This window comes from Ylistrum balloti, unplaced genomic scaffold, assembly GCF_031769215.1.
Source record: "Ylistrum balloti isolate Yb309-2 unplaced genomic scaffold, AGI_CSIRO_Ybal_v1 Utg369806, whole genome shotgun sequence".
Classification (NCBI taxonomy): domain Eukaryota; kingdom Metazoa; phylum Mollusca; class Bivalvia; order Pectinida; family Pectinidae; genus Ylistrum; species Ylistrum balloti.
Genome location: NW_026781981.1, coordinates 177,995 through 201,418, shown reverse-complemented (window position 1 = coordinate 201,418; position 23,424 = coordinate 177,995). Strand labels below are relative to the sequence as shown.

General features: G+C 35.1%; 1 protein-coding gene across 2 annotated transcripts; it reads right to left on the bottom strand.

Annotated features, from left to right (window-relative positions):
- Nucleotides 1-1,226: 1,226 nt before the first annotated feature.
- Nucleotides 1,227-22,428, bottom strand: LOC132544698 (flotillin-1-like). Of its 2 annotated transcripts, none has more exons than XM_060208333.1 (12): nt 22,324-22,428; nt 20,994-21,069; nt 18,924-19,014; nt 15,684-15,827; nt 14,764-14,883; nt 11,789-11,884; nt 6,365-6,517; nt 5,864-6,045; nt 5,363-5,408; nt 4,980-5,117; nt 4,476-4,640; nt 1,227-4,026 (listed from the first exon to the last, which is right to left on the bottom strand). In XM_060208333.1, the coding sequence occupies exons 1-12, from the start codon at nt 22,367-22,369 to the stop codon at nt 4,000-4,002; spliced, it is 1,284 nt and encodes a 427-aa protein (XP_060064316.1). In that variant the 5' UTR covers nt 22,370-22,428; the 3' UTR covers nt 1,227-3,999. The 2 variants fall into 2 exon arrangements, with proteins under 2 accessions (XP_060064316.1, XP_060064315.1); XM_060208332.1 differs by lacking the exon at nt 11,789-11,884 and adding an exon at nt 11,553-11,648.
- Nucleotides 22,429-23,424: the final 996 nt, after the last annotated feature.

Below are 23,424 nucleotides of genomic sequence, written 5' to 3'. Positions count from 1 at the left end.
GCTCCAATTATTTTAAACATAAACAATCTACAGGGGTTGGTGTGATATTTGTACACAAGCTTTTTGCTACATATAACACACAACAAGCACTTTAATACCATGTAAGCATGTTCTCCAATACCCTTTCCAAATTAATTGTATAAAGTTTAAGATATCTTATCACTAATGGTGATTTGAAGACAGTTTTTATGCTGCACTAACCCTGGGGATGGGAGGGCAACATCTTACTTGTTAAGACAGGTGGCTGGCAAATTACAGGGCAATGGAATGACTTTAGTAGACAATTTGTATTGTAGATAGAATTGTTACCAGACATGGACTTAACGAAGGATATGTATGATGCTTCATTCATGATCTTAGCTGAAGTGAAGAATGTACCCCTGTGAAAAGTAAAATTTCAAGTATTAAACTTTTGATCTGTTTTTAATTCTTTTTAAAAGGTCTGAATTTAGAAGTAATCTAACAGCTAAAAATCAATATCTTGCTGCATATCTTTTCCTACCACAGAAGTATGTGTGTAGAAGAAAAACGTCCATTTTTACCTTACTTATATATTCTTTTTTTCTTTTCTTTCTGAATAACAGCCTTTTTTTCTTTTTATATATATATTTTTACAGCAATCTTTTTGAAGTAAGTCTATTTTTCTGTTTTTATAAAAACACAAAAGACCCAAGATATTTTGTTGAATTAATTTTATAAGAGCTATGTCCTACTTCTGCTTAATTATCCTTAACCCTTTCGGCGCTGTAGACGACTGAAGTTGACATGCAGACAGGACGCCGTAGGCAACTTTAGTCAACAATTTTTGCCATTGTTTTTGGATATTTTCCAGAAAATATTAGGCACTGAGCTGTACATTGTGAGAAATATTTGGCACCGAAAGGGTTAAATCATGTGCTTTATACTACCATTTCTGTTGTAGATTGCACTCCTTATATATAAAAATGGCATTAGATTCCTTATTGAATTTGTCCTTGGGGCCCTGGAGGGTGAAAATGTCCAATATATAGCAAAGTACATGTTCCACTGCAAACCATAGAGAAATACTGTGATCAATCCATAGTTCATTCTAACAAAGATACAGTGCTAGCCAAATGAATACTTGTTTGGAAAATTAACAACTGAATGGACAGTAAAAATAACTCCTAGTACCAGTACAGGACCTGGCAAAGTTAGAGGGGTCACACCACTTGTATTACTGATAATTAAACACAAACAAATGTAAATACAACATTTTTTTTTTATTATATTCCAAAGATTACAAATGGTAGTTGATACAAAGATATGATTAAGATAACTACAACATCACAAACATGCAACAAGTCAGTGGACATGTTATAGCTGAAGAGATACTGTTTCATATCACTCGAGATCACAAGTGTTTTAAAGAATTAAGGCCTCATCATCAGTAGAATGGTCCAATTTGGATTGAAGCATTGACTTTAGTCATCAGCATTCAATAATGATCTCAAACAAAATATTTAACAATAACCAGGTGCAGTTTCATGGTCTTTCAAATGGAGTGTTTCTGATGATTGCTAAAAATCTTTCACTAGAGGCAAACTTGCTTTTGCAAATAAAAATGTTGGATGAATATGGTGAAAATCTAAAATCGGGAAACTGAAAGGCATAGATCAGCCTTTGTTGATTATTCAGTACTACATGACCGTTAACATTGTTACAAAATGCCCTACAAATTATAAGTTTAATAAGAAGTGACCCTGAGAGAGAATAAACATACCATCCTTAAACACAGCCAATCCTTCCTACACCAACACACTGTCTGTAAGCTTTCTTCCAGAAGTAGGATACTTATCATAATAAAAGACTATTTTTGGATGAATTGTGAAAACTGGCTATTTCAAATGTTAAGATTTCTAAAGCAATCTTTCACTTAATCATTATTTTCTAAATCTTTCTAATGTACTGGGTAATAATAGCTAGGGTGTATTTGTAACAATCCTTTCAAAATCTCTTAGTTTTAACAGTCAATAGGGCACAAAGTTAAAAACAATTCCTTCTGCCTTACACAACCCTCTCCTATCTCCGTCTTCAGAGGCTTGTGGAAGTCAAAAGGCCTACATATATACTATATACCACAATCTACAAAGAAAACAACAATCTCACGATGAGGTAAAATGATGGGGATTAAAATGATAAAAGGTATATCTTAAGTATTGCGTTTTGTACAAGACTTTTATCTACAATAATACATCTTTATAATATTAATTGGGAATATTTCCGAAATTGACCATTTGGATATTTTGAACTGAAGTAAACTTAATAAATACTGAATAAATTGCTAAATACACTTAAAACAAGATATGCAAGGAGAATTAATTGATCAAGGAGTGAAAAAGCAATTTATTTAATTCCATAGATGAATGATCACATATTCAAATGACCCCTGATTGAGTGGCTAGTGAGACGAAATCCACGGGCAAATCTCTACACCTGATATGCTTCTATGGTCAAAATGAATTTTTTTCCCCTGTCCAGTAGTCTCTTACTTGACTCCTTATTATGCTAAATATTATTTTAAATAAGTATGATCTATATCAGTAACACAAGATGGTTCCACTTGAGTAAATAGTTTGTTATGTTGTAAATTAAAATCATATTCATGAGATAAGTACTGAATGTCCAGTATCAAAACATACATTCATACTGTTATGTCTTTTAAAAAGGAATGGCTCGAGTGTGATGATTTCAACTCATCTCCACGGACTCAGCTCTTTAAGACACAATTTAAATTCTGTCATAACTGCAATCTTGAAAAAAAAAGAATAAAACAAATCCATTTTGACCATATTAACAATAAACGTGTAAATCTGTGTAGCAGAAATGATTTATGAACAGCTTGGGTAGTCTCGAACATGACTTCTATTGCTCAGAACAAATACTCAATAGAATTTCCCGGCAAACAATAACGGTGATACACTTTCTTTTAATGTTTTCATTTTCTTCACTCAAAACATTTTAAAACTGCGAAAGATTCAGTGGTCTGTTACTCGTCCTACCAATGCTGTTGTAGAAAACAACAAAGCTCAAAACCACTGCTGATCAGATCAACAGCTTCAACACTGCTTAAATAACTGGGTAATAAGACGGACAAGAAGTATAGTTATATATAAACGGAAATAGGTAATCAAATTTGATAGCTGAATTAGGCATGTAGGATAACAGATATTTTTGCAAGTGGATTAAGTCTCTCTATGATTGCAGATCTACACATTGCTTGGGTACACCCGTCAAGATCCTGATTAAGGTGATATGAGTATTGGGCCACAGTTATACACATAAATAGCTACCGTTCTATACGATTGGCTGTCCATGTGTAACACAAATAACTGCCGGCGGTAACGATGGATACACAAAAGGGAGAATGTAGGCAACGTACTCATCAGACAGGCTACAAGCAGTTTAAAACAGCACGTTTATCTGATGAATTGATGAGGATCCTAAATGGAGATGAATTAGGGTATGCATTACAATCAGGGGTCAGTTGTATATATCTTTAACAAAACACTATAGTTGTTAAACTTTTGAGCACGTTGCATGTCTTTCTAAAAATCACATGTACCTGCGAGGAAACACGCGAGTTGAAACACTCAGTACTTACACAAGTGTCCATGGCAACACTCATGTGTTTAATCATTTCTGTCAATCAAATTATAATTATGTACTGCTTGCTACCTGTTCTTAATGAGCTGTCACTTACCTGTGTATAACATATTTACTGACGGCATTACCGTAACTAGTATACAACGTTACCATGGACAACACAATCGCAGCTGACAGGATTAAAGAAATGTAAGTTTTGTTTTGACTTCACAGATATAAAATCTACATATGTACAGAGATGCACATGTGATAACTTGCACATCAGTCATTTGTTTGAGTACGTGTACAGAGACCTGTGTCTCATGAACATTAGGACCCGCACATCTCTAGTTGATTAATGTTACTAAAGCAAAACGTGGGGAAGTCATCCTCCATCTATCGACGGGTTGCAGCTTTGATGTTCTAAAAAGAAAATATAAAATTTAGTTAGAGCTGCTTGAAATACTTTGATTATTACAGAGATGGTAACATTTCAGACTAACAAGATGCTGATAATCCATAAAGAAAATTGTTTTAGGGCCTTCTAATATGGGATTAGAAATGTGATTTTCAAACAAGAGGTCACGTAGTGTTATGTTATATACAATACATGAAGAATGAAGAAGACTTGAGAAATATACACTCAATAAGAAAAACTGACATTGAAGTTCCTCAGGAGATTAAGTATTACATAAAGATTTCAAAACAGACACACAATACTCAACAGCTGATATCAAATTAAACTCATTTTCATACAATCTCGGATCAAAATGACTTATAGATATTTTTATATGTGTTTTAGCAAAATTAAGAAAAAGTAGCTACAGAATTGCTTCTGTTCTTTGTTATGATGCTACTACCAGAATAGATACCTTTGAGATACTGATGCCAGTCAAATTCTCCACTACCAATGGAAGTTTCTCCATGATGGTAAGAACCTCTCCAGTCAGCTTAGAGGCACCAATATCTCCCTTACCGCTGGAAACCATTGTCACCTTCTTGGTGTTGGTTAGAGGAGCGGCTACTTCAGCAGCAAGCTGTTGGCAAACACAATTTGTCATTTATTCAATATTTCAGAAGCAAGCTGTTGGTAAATTCTTATTTCGTAATTTAATTAACATTTTAAGGCCTTTAAAGCTGACATATAAGATCCAGCCTTGTAATGGTCTGTTTACCTGCTATGAATGCTACATCCACAATGTACATCTTCTACTCTTGTTGCTGTTTCAGTCATCCTCAGGTGTACTATTGCAATCTAGATGTAATTATCATAGTGCTCATCCCATTCATGTTATATCTAAGATATGTATGAAATTCCTACCTAGCAATTTATATACCCGTCCAACCTACAGAGATTTATACAACTCGTATCTTACCTTGGGCATAGTCTCCAGGATCATGTCAATCATGGCAGAGTCCTGGTAGTCCTTCCAGGCATCAGCCTTCTTGGCCATCTGTTCTGCCTCAGCCTTGGCACGGGCTTCAATAGCGAAAGCTTCAGCCTCACCCTTCACCTGTTAAAACCATTCAGGTCATTCTACATAATTTCTCATTCTATTTGTGGAAAACTTATGTAAATTTCTCTTGTTTATCATTAAAGTGTTTTAAAATAGTGAATAATGACATTTTCAAATTACTGTACATCATTTGCACAATTGACAGTCTTTAAAAAAAGCTTAAATAAAAACAAGAAAACCCTAAAATCATTAAGTGATTATTTTCTCTAAGTAAATGATACACCTTAGTGATGATGACTTACCCTGATTGATTCAGCCTCTGCCTCAGCCTCGAGGGTGATCTTGATCCTGATGTAAAATTAGTTAAATACAATTAACTAAGGTTTAATTAAATGATCATGATGATAATACAAAATTTGCAATAATCTAATTTCACTAAAGATGAAAATATTTTTGGGGGAAAAACTAAGATCTTGCATCTTGTGTTATGATGAAATCAAGGTACCATTCCATAATTAACATACAATACACTGAAAAAGGGATTTAACAACACCTAAATGGTGAGCTTTTACATTAACAGCTTCTTTGTTTCGTGTGTGATTCGATTAACACTACTAGCTATGACAACTTTCGATCAACACATACTTCATTAAAGCATGTTAGAGTTGCCAATCAATATTTGATCTCCCAATCAATTTTTTATCTGTAACATATTACCATAAGTACCTGAACTACTAAAACAGCTGAGAACAAATATTTGATTCAGAAACAGGTAGAAGAAGGATGGTAAATATATGCCTCACCTGTCAGCCTCAGCGATTTTCTCCAGTCTGTACCTCTCGGCCTCAGCAGGTTTGCGTACCTGGGCCTCAAGTTCACGTTCACGACGCAAGATTTCCTGGTCCTGCAGCTGAATCTGTTGGGTCCTCTCCACAACTTTGACCTGCATCTGTTCGTTCTTGATTCTCTGCTTTGTCTTAGCAGCCTGAGTAAACACAAAATGACTGAACTGATAAATAAAGATTACAACCTATACTTCAGATTAATGATATGATCAAAGACTGGAACAATTCAGGGAACACACGATCGTATTTCTCATGTTCTCTTCCAAAGGCATCAATGTGAATATTTCCTTACTTTGCCCTGGCTATATCAAACCCTCATCTGAATATCAGTATTATCTCTTATGTTTTAGAATATACAGCAAGCATGAAAATACTAATGTTGATTAACCTGTAAACTGGTCACACATCTTATACCACCTACCTTGTAACACCATTTATCTGTAAAGTCTAATCACCTACCTGTAAGTCATAAGCAAGATCAGACTGGGCCTTGGTGGTCTGAATCTCCATGTTGTAGGCAGCCTGCTTCAGCTCAAAGTCACGTTTGGCCTTAGCAATCTCAACATCGTTTGCGTATCTGGCAGCCATTCTGCGCTCCTCAGCCATAGCTTCCTGTAGAGTTGATGTAAAGACATCGAGTATATTACAACCATTTAACAAAGTCACAGGACATTGTATAGGAATCTGGTAGTCAAAATTATCATTTTCAAGGTCATTTACTTCTTAACAATATTCATTTACACTGTTGACAGATCTGAGAGAACATTTTCACTTTGATTAATGAAATAATTAAATCAATATGGCATTAAATATTCTGATAACAGTATATTGATCATTTTGTTCTGAATACAACAAAAAAATATCTAATACATATATAATGCTATGCTTCAAATGCCAGGAAATAAAAAGTCAAATAAGACAACCAGAAACAGGCACGGGTAGATTATCACCATAGAAAATACAGAGACTTCTGAGCACAAAGCGGCTCTCTATACAGGCAAGACATATCAGCAGGCAGAATTCAATCCAAAATGACTTTGCAAGCATTGAATATGTAAACTTTTATTCATCATTATATAAAATTGAGCATAAATTTGAAAATGTACTCTATTTTTCAATGTTTCTATTTACAAACTGACATAGTTATTGATCCTATAATGACTTCACATAAGCTAGAATACTGATGTTTTTTAATACAAAAATTTGTAGTCAGCAAGGAAAAAAACAGATGGACAACCAGCAACACTGAAAATGATATTTGTCACAATTATTTCTTCTCTCCTAAAGCAGGCTTATAAACAGTTTTTTCCCTTTCCTTTCCACAGTTTTGTTCTGTCAAGGATCTGGATGTTCTTGCAATGGTATTCTGAGATTATAAGATATTTTCCTAAAGATACCAACAACTTACATTTAAATATAAAAACCCTTGATGCTATACATAACTCAAAATTTAACAAGAAGGTATGATATGATAAGATATGATGATGATTTTCTATACAGTTAAAATGATTAGTAAAGTGATGAAGACTCAGAAAGACATTTTGATTACAGACAACATTTAAATGGGAAACTAGTAACTAGGATAAGCAAAGATAAATATGAAGAGCTAGGTATGTCAGAAGCTGGAACACATGAAAAAGAAAAAAAACAAGACCTAAAAATATACCTGGGAACCATAACTACATACAGGTGTAGCTTGCTCAAAGATGTACAAATCCAGGATATATAATTAGAAGGTCACATGTAACTAGGGGATGTCGCCAAATCTTTAATGCATGTAACCTTGGAGTGTTATCAGAATTAGACCTATGTAGCTGGGGACGGTCACCAGAATTAGACCTATGTAGCTGGGGAATGTCACCAGAATTAGACCTATGTAGCTGGGGAATGTCACCAGAATTAGACCTATGTACCTGGGGAATGTCACCAGAATTAGACCTATGTACCTGGGGAATGCCACCAGAATTAGACCTATGTACCTGGGGAATGCCACCAGAATTAGACCTATGTACCTGGGGAATGTCACCAGAATTAGACCTATGTACCTGGGGAATGCCACCAGAATTAGACCTATGTACCTGGGGAATGTCACCAGAATTAGACCTATGTACCTGGGGAATGTCACCAGAATTAGACCTATGTACCTGGGGAATGTCACCAGAATTAGACCTATGTAGCTGGGGAATGTCACCAGAATTAGACCTATGTACCTGGGGAATGTCACCAGAATTAGACCTATGTACCTGGGGAATGTCACCAGAATTAGACCTATGTAGCTGGGGAATGTCACCAGAATTAGACCTATGTACCTGGGGAATGTCACCAGAATTAGACCTATGTAGCTGGGGAATGTCACCAGAATTAGACCTATGTAGCTGGGGAATGTCACCAGAATTAGACCTATGTAGCTGGGGAATGTCACCAGAATTAGACCTATGTACCTGGGGAATGTCACCAGAATTAGACCTATGTAGCTGGGGAATGTCACCAGAATTAGACCTATGTAGCTGGGAAATGTCACCAGAATTAGACCTATGTAACTGGGGAATGTCACCAGAATTAGACCTATGTACCTGGGGAATGTCACCAGAATTAGACCTATGTACCTGGGGAATGTCACCAGAATTAGACCTATGTAGCTGGGGAATGTCACCAGAATTAGACCTATGTAACTGGGGAATGCCACCAGAATTAGACCTATGTAACTGGGGAATGCCACCAGAATTAGACCTATGTACCTGGGAAAGAATTAGACCTACCAGAATTAGACCTATGTACCTGGGGAATGCCACCAGAATTAGACCTATGTAGCTGGGGAACCAGAATTAGATGAATGTCACCAGAATTAGACCTATGTACCTGGGGAATGTCACCAGAATTAGACCTATGTAACTGGGGACGGTCACCAGAATTAGACCTATGTAGCTGGGGAATGTCACCAGAATTAGACCTATGTACCTGGGGAATGTCACCAGAATTAGACCTATGTAGCTGGGGAATGTCACCAGAATTAGACCTATGTAGCTGGGGACGGTCACCAGAATTAGACCTATGTACCTGGGGAATGTCACCAGAATTAGACCTATGTAACTGGGGAATGTCACCAGAATTAGACCTATGTAACTGGGGAATGCCACCAGAATTAGACCTATGTACCTGGGGAATGCCACCAGAATTAGACCTATGTACCTGGGGAATGCCACCAGAATTAGACCTATGTACCTGGGGAATGTCACCAGAATTAGACCTATGTACCTGGGGAATGTCACCAGAATTAGACCTACTTGAGGAACGTCATACATGGAATGTTTCCAGATAAACAAAGATGTAACTTGGGAATGTTTCCAGATAAACAAAGATGTGATTAGGGAATGTTTCCAGATAAACAAAGATGTAACTGGGGAATGTTTCCAGATAAACAAAGATGTAACTGGGGAATGTTTCCAGATAAACAAAGATGTAACTGGGGAATGTTTCCAGATAAACAAAGATGTAACTGGGTAATGTTTCCAGATAAACAAAGGTGTAATTAGGGAAAGTTTCCAGATAAACAAAGAAACAAAGATGTGATTAGGGAATGTTTCCAGATAAACAAAGATGTAACTGGGGAATGTTTCTAGATAAACAAAGATGTAACTGGGGAATGTTTCCAGATAAACAAAGTAGTAACTGGGGAATGTTTCCAGATTTAAACACACATCAGCAGTATATGTCACAATTACTAGTCACACAATTAATCAGTGCTTCACTCTTATGTTAATACATTGTTAGTAAAGATACAGTACATAGACACACAAACCATTTTTTTCAGTTCAACACTTGTCATATATAACTACTGTCACCTATAGCAGCTCCAGAACACTTAGCCATTGCCAAGCAACTGTGTATAACATTTACTCCAAATTGATTCAAAATTAATAGAAACAGAATACCAATCTGTCATCGAACTTGAAATAAAGCTACCAATATTAAAAAAACTTCTAAATAATGAGATATACTGAGGCTAGTCTTTACATTTGGACATTGTGATCAACAATAACTCTAGTAATACACAATATCTGTTTCTTTAGACCCTACAGCTTCTTTCCAGTCCATTAGGCCTTTTGTGACCTATGGAGTGGTGTATGTATGTCTCCATCATCTTCCTCTAATATAATGATGTAATAGCTGATGTAAGACAGACAGCTTGATTTCTGACACTAAGGCTTGTATCTGTTCTTCGTAGAATTCTTTTACAAAATCACATGCCATTTACGTATGTGTATTACATTATAATAACATTATCTATTTTCTGCTTGCTACAACAATGTACATTCTAACTGTCTCGTCAAAAAGTTTGTAAATTGAAGTAATTCTATCTATGCATAAATAAGCAATAGCAATGCACACATGGAGACAAAGTCTAAAAAGTTAACAGATCTCCCAATCATAATCTACATGCTAAGAACAATTTATCATACAAAGCTTCCAGACTTTTTAGATCAAGCAATATTTAATTACGTTTTAATATTTAATATAGCCATCCTTGTACTTGCAAAATGTAAACATGGAATATTGATGAAAAGATGAATTTTCTTTCTAAATGGAATTCAATTAAAAAAAAAAAAGATTTCACATCAAGCTGTTTATCCAATGAAATATCACCATTCATTTTATGCTGTACAGCATTCAATCCTGTTCATACCAAAATTGAATGTATAAGCCATCAACTTATTAAATGTAATACCACCTCATCCCTCATGAAAGGCATGAATATATTTATTTATATGAAACAAAAAAACTATAAACTTTATTATTAAAATTATAAATTATTATCACAACAATTGCGAAACAAGTTATTTCAACTTATACTAATCACTCTTCTTGGCCCGGATGTTAACGCGTGAAGGGAGGAAACCAGAGTACCTGGGGAAAACCGACATGGTCCGGCAGGTGACCATTACCTTTTCACGTCCTCTCCAGGAGTCAAACCCCAGACAACTAGGTGAAAGGCGCGTGCGTTACCACTGCGCCACCCGACCACAAAATAATGGTTTGTAACATTAGCAGAAGGGAGATAACTGTCATGAAAGTAGAAGGAATAGAACAGGAAGCACAACGGCACTGGTTCTGTGTGTTATGACTACATTTGTGGAGTTTCTAAAAAAATTTTAAAAAAGGAGGAACTACATATGTATTCATACAAGATTTGGACAGTAAGTTTGTATTAAGGGCATTTAATTTTGTACAAAGACTATATGCATCCATAAAAGCTGAACGTTAAAATATATCAAATAGTTTTGTTTTACAAAACTAAGATGAAAACCACTGCAGAAACAACACATACATCAAAACACCTCCTGAAAATGTCTATGAATTCGAACTTTAGTTTTATTTTCTATTTTAATTGTTCTGACACTATATTCTTCACCCTCTCTAAACTTTGCTTCTATATCTAATAAACTGGATTTTGCACGCATTTCCATACAAAGGAAAGCAAGCAGCAGATTACAACAGACTAGATTTATCAAGAGAGGAAGACATACTGGGTCCTACAGTATAAAGCCCATGTATGGGAACAGACTACAACAACCATGCAAAACTTTATATAGCGGACAAGTGTTGAACTGATAGTAAACATCCATTTAGAACCAGCGTGATCTGTCACCTTGATTCCAGCATCTCTTCGCGCCTCGGCTTCACCAATACGAGCGTCACGTTTAACTTGGGCTGTCCTGGCCATGCCCAAAGACTTCAAGTAACCCTAAGAAAAAAATGTCTTAATTTTAAGGAAAGGATCACATATCTTTTATAGTGGATTTCCAGCATGTAAATCCTTTCATCTCTCACTCTGCAGGCCTGTCCTAAGCTGTAATAAAGTAACAGTTATTTGTTATCAGTCACCTTAATACCAGCATCTCTCCTCGCTTCTGCCTCTCCAATTCTGGCGTCACGTTTTACCTCAGACGTACGCTTCATACCCAATGACCTTAGGTAGCCCTGAAAAAATGACATGGCATGCTAACACATATACAAGCATTATAATAACAAGTAATACTGATATTTCATATGTCACGTTTTATCATATGTATTACTTCAAGTTTAGAAATTAACAATGAAACAAGGATCAATGAAATAAAAAGGCCAAAAAGTCAGAAGTAACTGCCAGGGCAGATCTGAGCTACACACTTACCTTATCATGGCTTCAATAATTCACTATGTTTAAGAAATAGTATTTATTTACTTTCATTTTCCCTGGACTTTGTGTGGAGAAAATGATAATGAAACAATTTGTAGAAAATCAGAAGTGAACTTTTTATCCTTTCTATATCTTTTCAGGTACAGTATCACAAATTTATACTATCTTACAAATCTTAGTGAGCTGAGCTGATTGAACACAGCATTAATCTGTACGGTCTTGATATTTTCTATTAGGTTATACAAAACAGTGTATGAATGAATCCTACAAATCAATGTATTAATGAGTTAAACAGAACAGTGTATGAATGAGTCATACAAAACAGTAAGTATGAGTCATATAAAACAGTAAGCATGAGTCATACAAAACTGTATGAATGAGTCATACAAAACAGTGTATGAATGAGTCATACAAAACAGTAAGTATGAGTCATATAAAACGAGTAGGTATGAGTCATACAAAACTGTATGAATGAGTCATACAAAACAGTGTATGAATGAGTCATACAAAACAGTAAGTATGAGTCATATAAAACGAGTAGGTATGAGTCATACAAAACTGTATGAATGAGTCATACAAAACTGAGTAAGCATGAGTCATACAAAACTGTATGAGTCATACAAAATAGAATAAGCATGAGTCATACAAAACTGTATGAATGAGTCATAAAAACAGTGTATGAATGAGTCATATAAAACAGAGTAAGCATGAGTCCTACAAAACAGTGTATCCAAAAATATTAATAAAGTAAAAATATAAAAACATGCACATAAATGAACTTGTAATAATAAAATCTAGATATGAAATCTGTCTTGTAAAAACACCACATCAGAAACAAGTTTTGTGTCTAAATGTGCCACAAATACAGATATCTATTTCGACCACTTCAATAAATATTGAAATTTTATGACTTTCCTTTTTCCTAATCCAAAATGAAATGCTGTGACAATGACATTGATGCAGATATTGACTTAAATTTACACTTGTATTTGCATAGTAACATGAAAACTGGATCAATTAGAATCAGAAAACGGATATTTGTCCAACACAATCTGTAGATGCTATATAGTAAACAAAGATGTTTCAAATGAAGTATCGATGGATCTGACATTCATTGAATATTCAGACCGTACCCAGCACAGAAAGAGAAAATATTTGTCAGATTGGTGTATACAAGACAAGTTCTACTCTAGAACATTGGCTTCACAATCAAACACAATTACTTCAGAATATGGACTTTATATAACAATACATTACATTATTTCACAGTAATTTGGTTATTATCAATGATTTTTTTTCCACACAAGTTCAAAAAGAGACCAATAAACAAAACTTTGTCGATCATATCAAACATCTTTTAAGATCAATACATGATCAGTCCAATAAGAGAATTGTGAATGTTTGGAAATGCTGTCAGCTTTATCTGAAATATCATGAAGTTATGAATAAAACAACCACAATAGCTTGTTGACTATGTCACATTTAGTATTTCCTAAAGTAAGGCAGTGTACATGCAGTATGAATCCTTGTTCGATATAATTTTTGACAATATATAGGAGCAGTGAGTTGTGAAATTGCCTCAGCCTTAGATCTGTCACAATATCTTTAAAGACCTTCAGCTCCTTTTTTATTAAGATTGAATCTGAACATATAGTGTATTCAAATTTTAACTATGTATTTCCATCTGTTCTTGAGGGTTTGATATTGTGACAGTTCTATGCATATTTTTTATAAAGCATATGACATTTAAAATTCACAGTTTTTCTATGCCAAAAACAGAAAAAAATTCATATTTTGAATTCCTTGGCCATGTAAATTATCTGACTTTCATATATCAGTCATAGCTAAAAAAACAGTCAGATCTCTACTGAGATGACACCCAGGCCATCTTGACTGTCCTGTGATGACACCCAGGACATCTTGACTGTCCTGTGATGACACCCAGGACATCCAGACTGTCCTGTGATGACACCCAGGACATCCAGACTGTCCTGTGATGACACCCAGGACATCCAGACTGTCCTGTGATGACACCCAGGACATCTTGACTGTCCTGTGATGACACCCAGGACATCTTGACTGCCCTGTGATGACACCCAGGACATCAGGACTGTCCTGTGATAACACCCAGGACATCTTGACTGTCCTGTGATGACACCCAGCAGGACATCTTGACTGCCCTGTGATGACACCCAGGACATCCAGACTGTCCTGTGATGACACCCAGCAGGACATCTTGACTGCCCTGTGATGACACCCAGGACATCCAGACTGTCCTGTGATGACACCCAGCAGGACATCTTTTCTGCCCTGTGATGACACCCAGGACATCTTGACTGTCCTGTGATGACACCCAGCAGGACATCTTGACTGCCCTGTGATGACACCCAGGACATCCAGACTGTTCTGTGATGACACCCAGGACATCTTGACTGCCCTGTGATGACACCCAGGACATCCAGACTGTCCTGTGATGACACCCAGGACATCCAGACTGTCTTGTGATGACACCCCGGACATCCAGACTGGCCTGTGGTTACACCCCGGAAATCTTGACTGTCCTGTGATGACACCCAGGACATCCAGACTGTCCTGTGATGACACCATGAAAGTGTTGCTGAGAGATCTGAATACACTTTTATTCACAGTATTGTCTTCTCTGGGACACTGTAGTATTTACCTCATCGTCACGAATGTCCTTTAGTGTGTAACTCACGACACAGATTCCCATGTTGACCAGGTCAGAGGAAGCTACCTCGAACACAGCTTTGGAGAACTTCTTACGGTCCTTGTAGATTTCCTATTTACCAAAAGCAAATAGTGGCAATTTGATCCAAAACCAAGAACAATACATACTGGTAAAAAGGTAAATGTCTATTTATACACTGATAAAATTTCAAAATAAACCTTTTATATTTTGCGATTCTAAGGTATATAAATGATTGCTATTTTTTTTCCTTTTCACCTTTCTTCCTTCTTAATCTTTTTTGAACATTTCAAATATTAAACAATAAGCTCAGTGGCAGGATTTTGATCCTGAATATACCCTGTTCTTAGGTTAAGGTAAGACCTGCTGAATATTTGACAAGTATACTGTAAATCACTGATATTTCAAGAGGGATTTGTTTTCGTACACGAAATACACAAAGAGAAACAATCAGGAGTTAAAACCTCTCTCTATTGTTTGTATGTAAATAACTCTGGATGGCACCAATGTTGATTCTGTTAATGATATCAGAGTCTTACAGAATCCAGGGCCCGTATTCATGAAACCATTCTCATGCTCAAGCATGAAATTTTCAAAAAAGTTTGAAAGGACTTCCAGTCAAAGTTATATTCAATGTTTATATTTGACATTTGTATTATTTTATATGATTTTGGCGAATTATTAAACAGTCTGCTTGAGCACAGAATCTATGCTCGAGCAGCTCACCAATTACAAATTTTAAGTCACTTCTAGATCAGCATTCGCAAAATCATGTATTCACAAGTATGTCTGAAAAGCTAAGTTCCCAAAATAAATTATTCACTAAATCAAAGTGATTAACAATATACAGGTCCTGATACAATTAGATAGTTTACAAGCTGACGAGTAAGTACCTCTACAGTCATATTTCCCATAATAGCTCTCTGGTGACCTTCTAGGGTTTCCTGAGCCACCTTACGGATCTCAGATTCTGGCTTTCCCAAGAAAAGTTCGCAGGCAGACTCCAACATGTCTTTACTGGAGCCCTGAATTTTTACCTACAAAGTTAGGAGTCACCATTAACAAATATATTCCTGAAAGCATGTATAATAAAAACACATAGACTAGAAAATGCAATACATTTCTACACCTTTATACTTATGTGTGTACTCAAAATACGTATCATCTATTATTTATACAAGAGATTGTGTTACTGCTACACTTGGTCCCATACACATTCAGGGATGTGATTACCAACTTTTATATTAGATTCTGATACGAGAGATACCTAAAGCAGCTTGATACCCATAATCAATAGATCTTTGCAAATGGCTCTTTTTCTCCTCTTCATTTTCTTGGTGAAAATTCTATCAGACATTTTTTTCTGTGATCAAAAAATGTAGATATAATTTTTAAAAAAGTATGGGCATATTGACAATTTCAATCTTGAGATAATGATTATTTCTCTGGTCCAGACCGGAGCTGGCTACTGCAGTGTCCTAACACACAGCATTTTGATTAGTCAAATGTGAGATATCTTAATGAAATTTTCATGAACGAAAACAGTAGTAGTTCCAAAATTTCTTGCTAGATGTCGTCATGACTCCAATCACATACATGTAGTAAACGTTAACAGCATAGAACACAAACGACTCTCAGTTCATATATATATGAAATTTTAAGATCCCAATAGAACTAGTTTCTGAGAAATAGCAAATTTTATCTGGTAACAAACTCAAAAGTTAAAGAAGACCATCTTTCGTCCACTTTTTATCAATTCATAACATCAGTATGCCAAATGATGAGGCCAAGAAACACATGCATATAAAATCTGGAATCAATCCGTTTGTAAACTACTGAGTAAAGGTAACAGTGTTGATAAACATGGTCCTTTCAATGACAAAACAGCCATCTTGGTTTCGAATCAGTCCTAAAATTTATATGGAAAAATGGTGACCATTATATTCATTTGGACTTACATCTGAAACATGAGAAAGATTCTTCCTTTACTTTCTATAAAATACAATGTATCATTATTAAACTTTGACTCTCTAAATTCAAGATGACCAGTTCCTTTTGTAGGCCCTCGTATTTCTCTGATCCAGATTCAGTAGCCCTCGTCTAATTACACTTGGAAAGAGAGCCTTCAATCACTCTCTGAGAGACAATGATAACTTCCTGTAACTTAAACTGTCATTTTATATGAAAAAGCCATCTATTATAGCTCTCTTGTTTTTTTCTAATTAATCATTCTTGAAGGCAAATACTCACAACTAGGAACCAAGAAGATCCTACAACCACATAACTTTAAGGCAAAATACAGTAGTTAGTGAACTAGTAACAAGAGTTGTAACCACTGTCAGATGATTCATACAGTAAGCTTTCTGATAATGATTGGTTTAAGAGAAGATAATCACATCCCTGATGCACCATTACAGTATCTCTTTAGGTACCCATAATGAAGTCTCACTTCCAGTGACATATGACTGTTAAAATATACACATCTACTATTTAATGATATAAAAACATTTCAAATCATTATTATTGAAAAAATAGCTTCTTTTTCTATGAATACAATTGCAGGCTTCATCTTTCTGAGTATCGAACGAGTTTGTACCGCAATACATAGCAAAAACTGTACACAGCCTAATGACTGAATAACAGATCAATATTACATTTGACAGCATTTCTCAGCTAAGCAGGCTCTATAGAAAAAGCATCACAGGCATTGATATACATAACTGTATTGACAGCAGTCCTTTGGCACATGCAGAATGTGAACTTCTACATTTACTGGAGCAACACTGATTTCTGTGTACATTTTACAAATATCACCCTGCCCCTTATCAAGCGTCTAACAGTAACCTGTATCCATGGTAATAATCTCTTTGGCTTCCTTCCTTCCTTTTTTTTTTTTTTTTTTGTATGAAATAATCATACATATATCAACACTAGTACCTAAACAATACAAAATTAGTTCAGCTTTTCTATTTGTCAATAAAGGAAGTTATACAAGTCTTTATGAGGCAGTCAGAGACTTCAACTAGGGCATAAGATAGTAAATGATTAATCTCCAGTCCCTTTTACAATCTGTTATATAAACATTAATGTAAGTCTAAGTACTGAGTGTGTGTACAAATGTACATCAGGACACACACATTTTCAACTAGTATGTATGTCTCATAACTTACACAGCCTCTAAATGTGATTACAGGACACAAAATACTCCAACTCTAGTTAGTACTGGGTAAAAGTTCTGTAATAATATAGACCTATATAATTTTTTCTTGGTGAGATTTGCAATCGTTAGTGTAGATTATATGGACACATATACATGCTGGCAGCCATAACTAGGGTTTATATATAACATGCCTTAGAGTCTTAATATAGAACTAGAAAGAAAGGTCAACTGAAATGGTACCAACGTAAAAAATAGAAATGCTAAAAACCAAAAACATGCATTGAGCTGTCTATACCTACTATGTATTATTGGGGCCAATTCAGATAGCAATGAAGGGATACACTGTGTAGTTTATGTGTTAGTTTATTTGTAATTCAAGCAGTAAGGATCTTTTATAGAGGTCAGACAACGTACAGTAATAGTAGTTACACAGGTTTACTATCAGTAGTGGTTTCTAGGCTACGGTCTGTTCCCTTGGTATTTGTTTATGTATGGTGTACATAGAGATGAATGTTTCAGTGGATACCAATCCAACACAATCTATCAAATTTCTATAACATATAACTCCATTATATCTAACTGCTGAATTTGCAGCAATATGGACACAGCAGCAATACCGATATCACTGACTGCATTTCAGACACAACAACAAATTTGTTTCAAATTACTGTATCAATACCGTTTTATTGATAACTACTGTGTACTTTTTAATGTAACTTCAAAGGAAGCAGATGAATGTTTGTGGTTTAAAGTTGTTAAAAGGGGTATTTTTAAAAGTATTTTTTATTTTAAATTCACCTAATTTATTTCAAATACCCTAACATATACCGTTTCAAATCTAATTACAGATGGGACATCTCAGTTTCTAGAGAAAAGAGAAAGCAAAATTGAAAAGAGAGCACTGATGAAATTTCTAGATTTCTCGTTCGAGAGTAAATATAGCAGTTCATTAATTAAACTAGAGCTGGCTTACCTGTGCGATTCCTGTCACAGAAATAGCTACACCGAGCTGTGTGTATACATTGGAACTATCTACCTGGATATCCATGGTGTTTAAGGTCAGTCTGAAATAAACCCTCAACACTTAGCCATATACATCAAAACAAATACTGCCGAAATCACAAAACAAAAGATATATATGCAGCAACTGAAACAAAAAGCTGATGTTGAGTAGGAGTTGTGGCGTTTTTTACTGAAAAGGCTAATGGACTGATCTCCAGGTATATGATTTATTATAAGATTTCTTTCATTAATGAAAAAAAAAAAACACCACCAAACCTGTTCAAAATTATCAAACTGCCACACAACTAAACATCAGTTATAATTAAAATAAAGGAACAAATTCAAATAAGACTGTAAAAATAAAACACTGACACAATATTTATGGAGCTGAAGAGGTGTAAATAGATTTGTCATCTTGTTGGCAGCTGAATATGAATATTACTCTATATGATAATACAAAACCGCTAGTGGCTTCATATTTACAAGGCCAAACATGAAATCTGCCAGCTATAGCCACCAGCTGGCTGTCTAATAATATAATCTGGATTTCATTTTGACATGATTTTTACACCCCTGCTGTATATGCTGCTACTCATGCTAAAGGTAAGCAAGTGTCTAACAATGGGATGATAACCAAGGGCAGACAACTGCTAACTGCACTTACTTGTGCAATACCAGTGACTGATATGGCCACACCTTCTTTGGTGTATACCATGGGGCTCTCTATTGCCAGGGTCAAGGTACACAGGGCCATTCTAAGCAATTTCAGGAGACAGAAAAACATCAATTATAAACATCCTGTATTCAAGCATAATTGACTCATTTTATCAAAATCTCACATAATAAAGTCAAATGGAATTTCGAAATGTAAAATTGTTATTAAAGATAAATGTTCATGACTTCTAGTAATTTAGAAAACAAAGCAAAGCTCTATAAAATGATCGCAAAATATTTGAAAATTATTAAAAATTGAAAAAAAAATGTTCTTATCTACCTATCCATTTACATGTTTACTCATATTGTGTATAACAAGACTAGAAATATGTAATGAATAAATTCTACAGAGTCTATCTGATCTTAATAACCCAATTCTTGGAAACTATATCAACTTATACTACATAAAGTATTAACACCATAAATCAAATATCTTTGCCACAATATGTCAGGTTTTACATTATTCAATAAAACAAAATGCACTTATACATATTACACGTAAATTCATGTTAAAAAACAACATTGTTTTCTATCATTTTTTTACTCTTGTATTCAACATAAGGATGTTAATAAGCAAAAATGACTAAAAATTATAGTTAAGTGGTTGACACATTCTAACAGGTTTTTTAACATTTGCTATTCTGTGACAACAGAACTAGAAAAACATTCTAATAATGTAACAGGTTCCATAGTAATGTGATGTCACAATACTGCTTTTGGCCATCTATGTTTACACTGTTACTGAATTTACTCTGTAACCAACATAAGTTATTACCTCAAATGTTGTTTGTAATTTTATTTTGATGAAATATTTTATGTTTTATATTAAGGTCAAAATAACAGCAAGATGCTGTTCTGGCACATTTCATGGAATTTGCCAGAATGTCACTCGCTGTTAAATCAATTATTGACTATAATTAGAATCAGAAAACATTTTATCCTAGACATAATTTCTACCCCTGCTGTTATTACTATTCTATACAGTAGTGTAACATTATACAAATACACTGTCATTTTACACTCATTTTGTCATGATCAGTCATATCATCTGATAATTCAAAGGAAATAATGCTTGCAATCTGTGTAGTCTACAAATATCAATCTTCATCGCTCAATTTAATCCTTACTGGTAATTTCATGCAAGATTCATATACTTATTTATATCCACCTTTTTCATTACAAAATGTTCATAATGAGTTTAGGAATCCTATTGAGCATTTGTAAGAGTGATTCAATAAATTACCGAAATTCAATATATTACAGAATATACCCTATATTCTATATATATATAATAACAAAAGAGGCAGGTGCAGGATGTGACACTGACCTTTGTAAGTGTTGTATAACAGGCCATACAAAGACACGCCCACCAGGGATAAACAGGGACCTGGAATGGCAGCATCCTGTGAAAAACAACAAGTCATATTATAACAGTGAACCATCTATATGGCCTTAAATAACTTAACCACCTAATATGTTCATGGTCCAAGGTCATTAAACCTTTATTAAGTAATTGTATAATCATTAAAACAATATAAACATCAGATTTTTTTTTCCAAAATCTAAATCAAACAACGAAATGAAAAAATCAACATGTGAGTGTTATCTGTGTTACTTAAAGTTATGCGGAAACAAAGATAAAAAGGAACATAACTTAACTGCGAAATAGATAAAAATTGAATTTGAGGTTTGGATATTTACTACCACTATATTGTAAAATCTTAATCTACAGTAATTGCAACATCATCAGCTTAATCTTAATCCATAACATGGCAGAGATATCCGTCCATCATTCTAGGAGTCTATCACTGAAATGGAATCTTACATGTAGATCTTCATTTGTTCACTGTCAGCTTTTATGCTGGAATGTTTCTGATATAGGCCTTTATTGTAGTACAATGTAACATGATCTCCACTGAGAAACAAAAACATCACTCCACATAGCCTTAAAGCAAACTGCCCAGTGATTGAAAGGATAAGTGCACCAGTTCTAATCAAATATATATGGCGACATCTGCACTATGTACCAGAAGGATCTTAACGTAATCTCTTCTAAAGTCAGAAATGCCCACTTTCTTAAAGATTTCAGCACATATGTGAAGAGATGTATACTAGGAATGTTAGGCATGGCCGAAGCCAACTCCCAAACAATTTATCTCACGCATGAGTGATTATGTTTCTCATTCACGGCGGGCGACCGTTTCATCTTTGATCGTCTACAATGTTAAAGTTCGTTTCGCAACTATTGTCCGTGGGATACGAGCGTGCATTTGTCTGTGCACTCGATAATATGTGTGCCCATTTCGTGCGAACGCTACCCAGTCCCAAGGGGTCAGCTGCAGCCATTTGTACAGGAATTGCAAACGATCCGGCCGGAGGTCGGAGATGTAGTCATATTTCCGCAGAACCAATGCATTTTAATGTAATAAGCTTTTATCAATACTAACATTATCATAACACTAAGCTTTCTTAAACATCGAACAGAATTATAGAACAAACGAAAGCTTGGAAATATGATAGATATTATCATATTTATGATAATTTTTAGGATCAATCTTCCGGACTAAGATGTTACGACTCGGAACTAGAATTTGACCGAGATCGTAGATGCAACCCAATTTTAAAAGAAATGTAATTAAGAAATATATTGTACTTACCCGAAACAACCATCACTTCGTTCGGACCACATGTTTCAAACCCCATTTTGAAGCGAAATCTCCAAAATTGGAGACCAGCCCACTTTCCTCCTCAGTATTCTGTGTTTATTTGGATTCGGAGTTAATAGTTTGCTCTGCGCGGATTGGTCAATAACCACGCTATATATTTCGCAATTAGGTCATGTGACATACGTCAGCCTCACTAAGTTACACACCTTTTAACATGTTTGTTACGAAATACTTTATTATGAAATAACTAGAAAACATAGCAACTGTTTAATTTAATTGATGTCTCATTTTGTGAAAAGGTAACACAACGTATTTCTTGGTTAGAAGCGTCAGTTTGTGCAGTAACGAGGATGCATAATTTCAAACAAAATTTATACAGTTAAAATAGCTCGCACATTATTAAACCACGGACTTATATACACTTATGTGTATATAAGTCCGTGATTAAACACACAGTAATGTAATCACTTCATTCGTTCTTATTTCATTATATTGTAAGTTAAAAATTATATATTAATATAAATCACGTATTTATAAATCAACAAACTTCTGAAAAACAATGTTCATCAGTCACATATGTCAATATTTATTTCGCTACCTCATCTAGCATTCGAACCTGGAACCTCTGGCTTACTAATCTATTGCTGCTAGGGGTTACATACTCTCCCTACGGCTAATAACTCGTCCATGGGTTCCTTGCGGTTAAAGCGATGCCTGTGAAAGTAACGATAAGAAATATTCCCAAATCCCTACATGGGCGCCAATACAGTAACAAAGAACAGCTAGTTTTATTTAAACACCTCAGCTAGGATTCGAACCCAGGACCTCTGGCTCACTGATATCTGAGTACCTCGAAGTCCCACGGTTAAAACACCAACTTATGTAATTGATCTGAGGTAATAATATTCTAATAAAGCCTCCGATCTTCATCCGACCAGCTTTCATCCGGTGTTTAAGTTGCTCTCGTGTAATAAGACTGACGGACATACTCCGCAGTAAGATGACTGTGTCAAACATCACTGTCGGATTTGTCGTAAGGTAATATAAGGGGTTGAAACGGTTGAACTTTCAAGAGAAATGCCAGGTACCGAT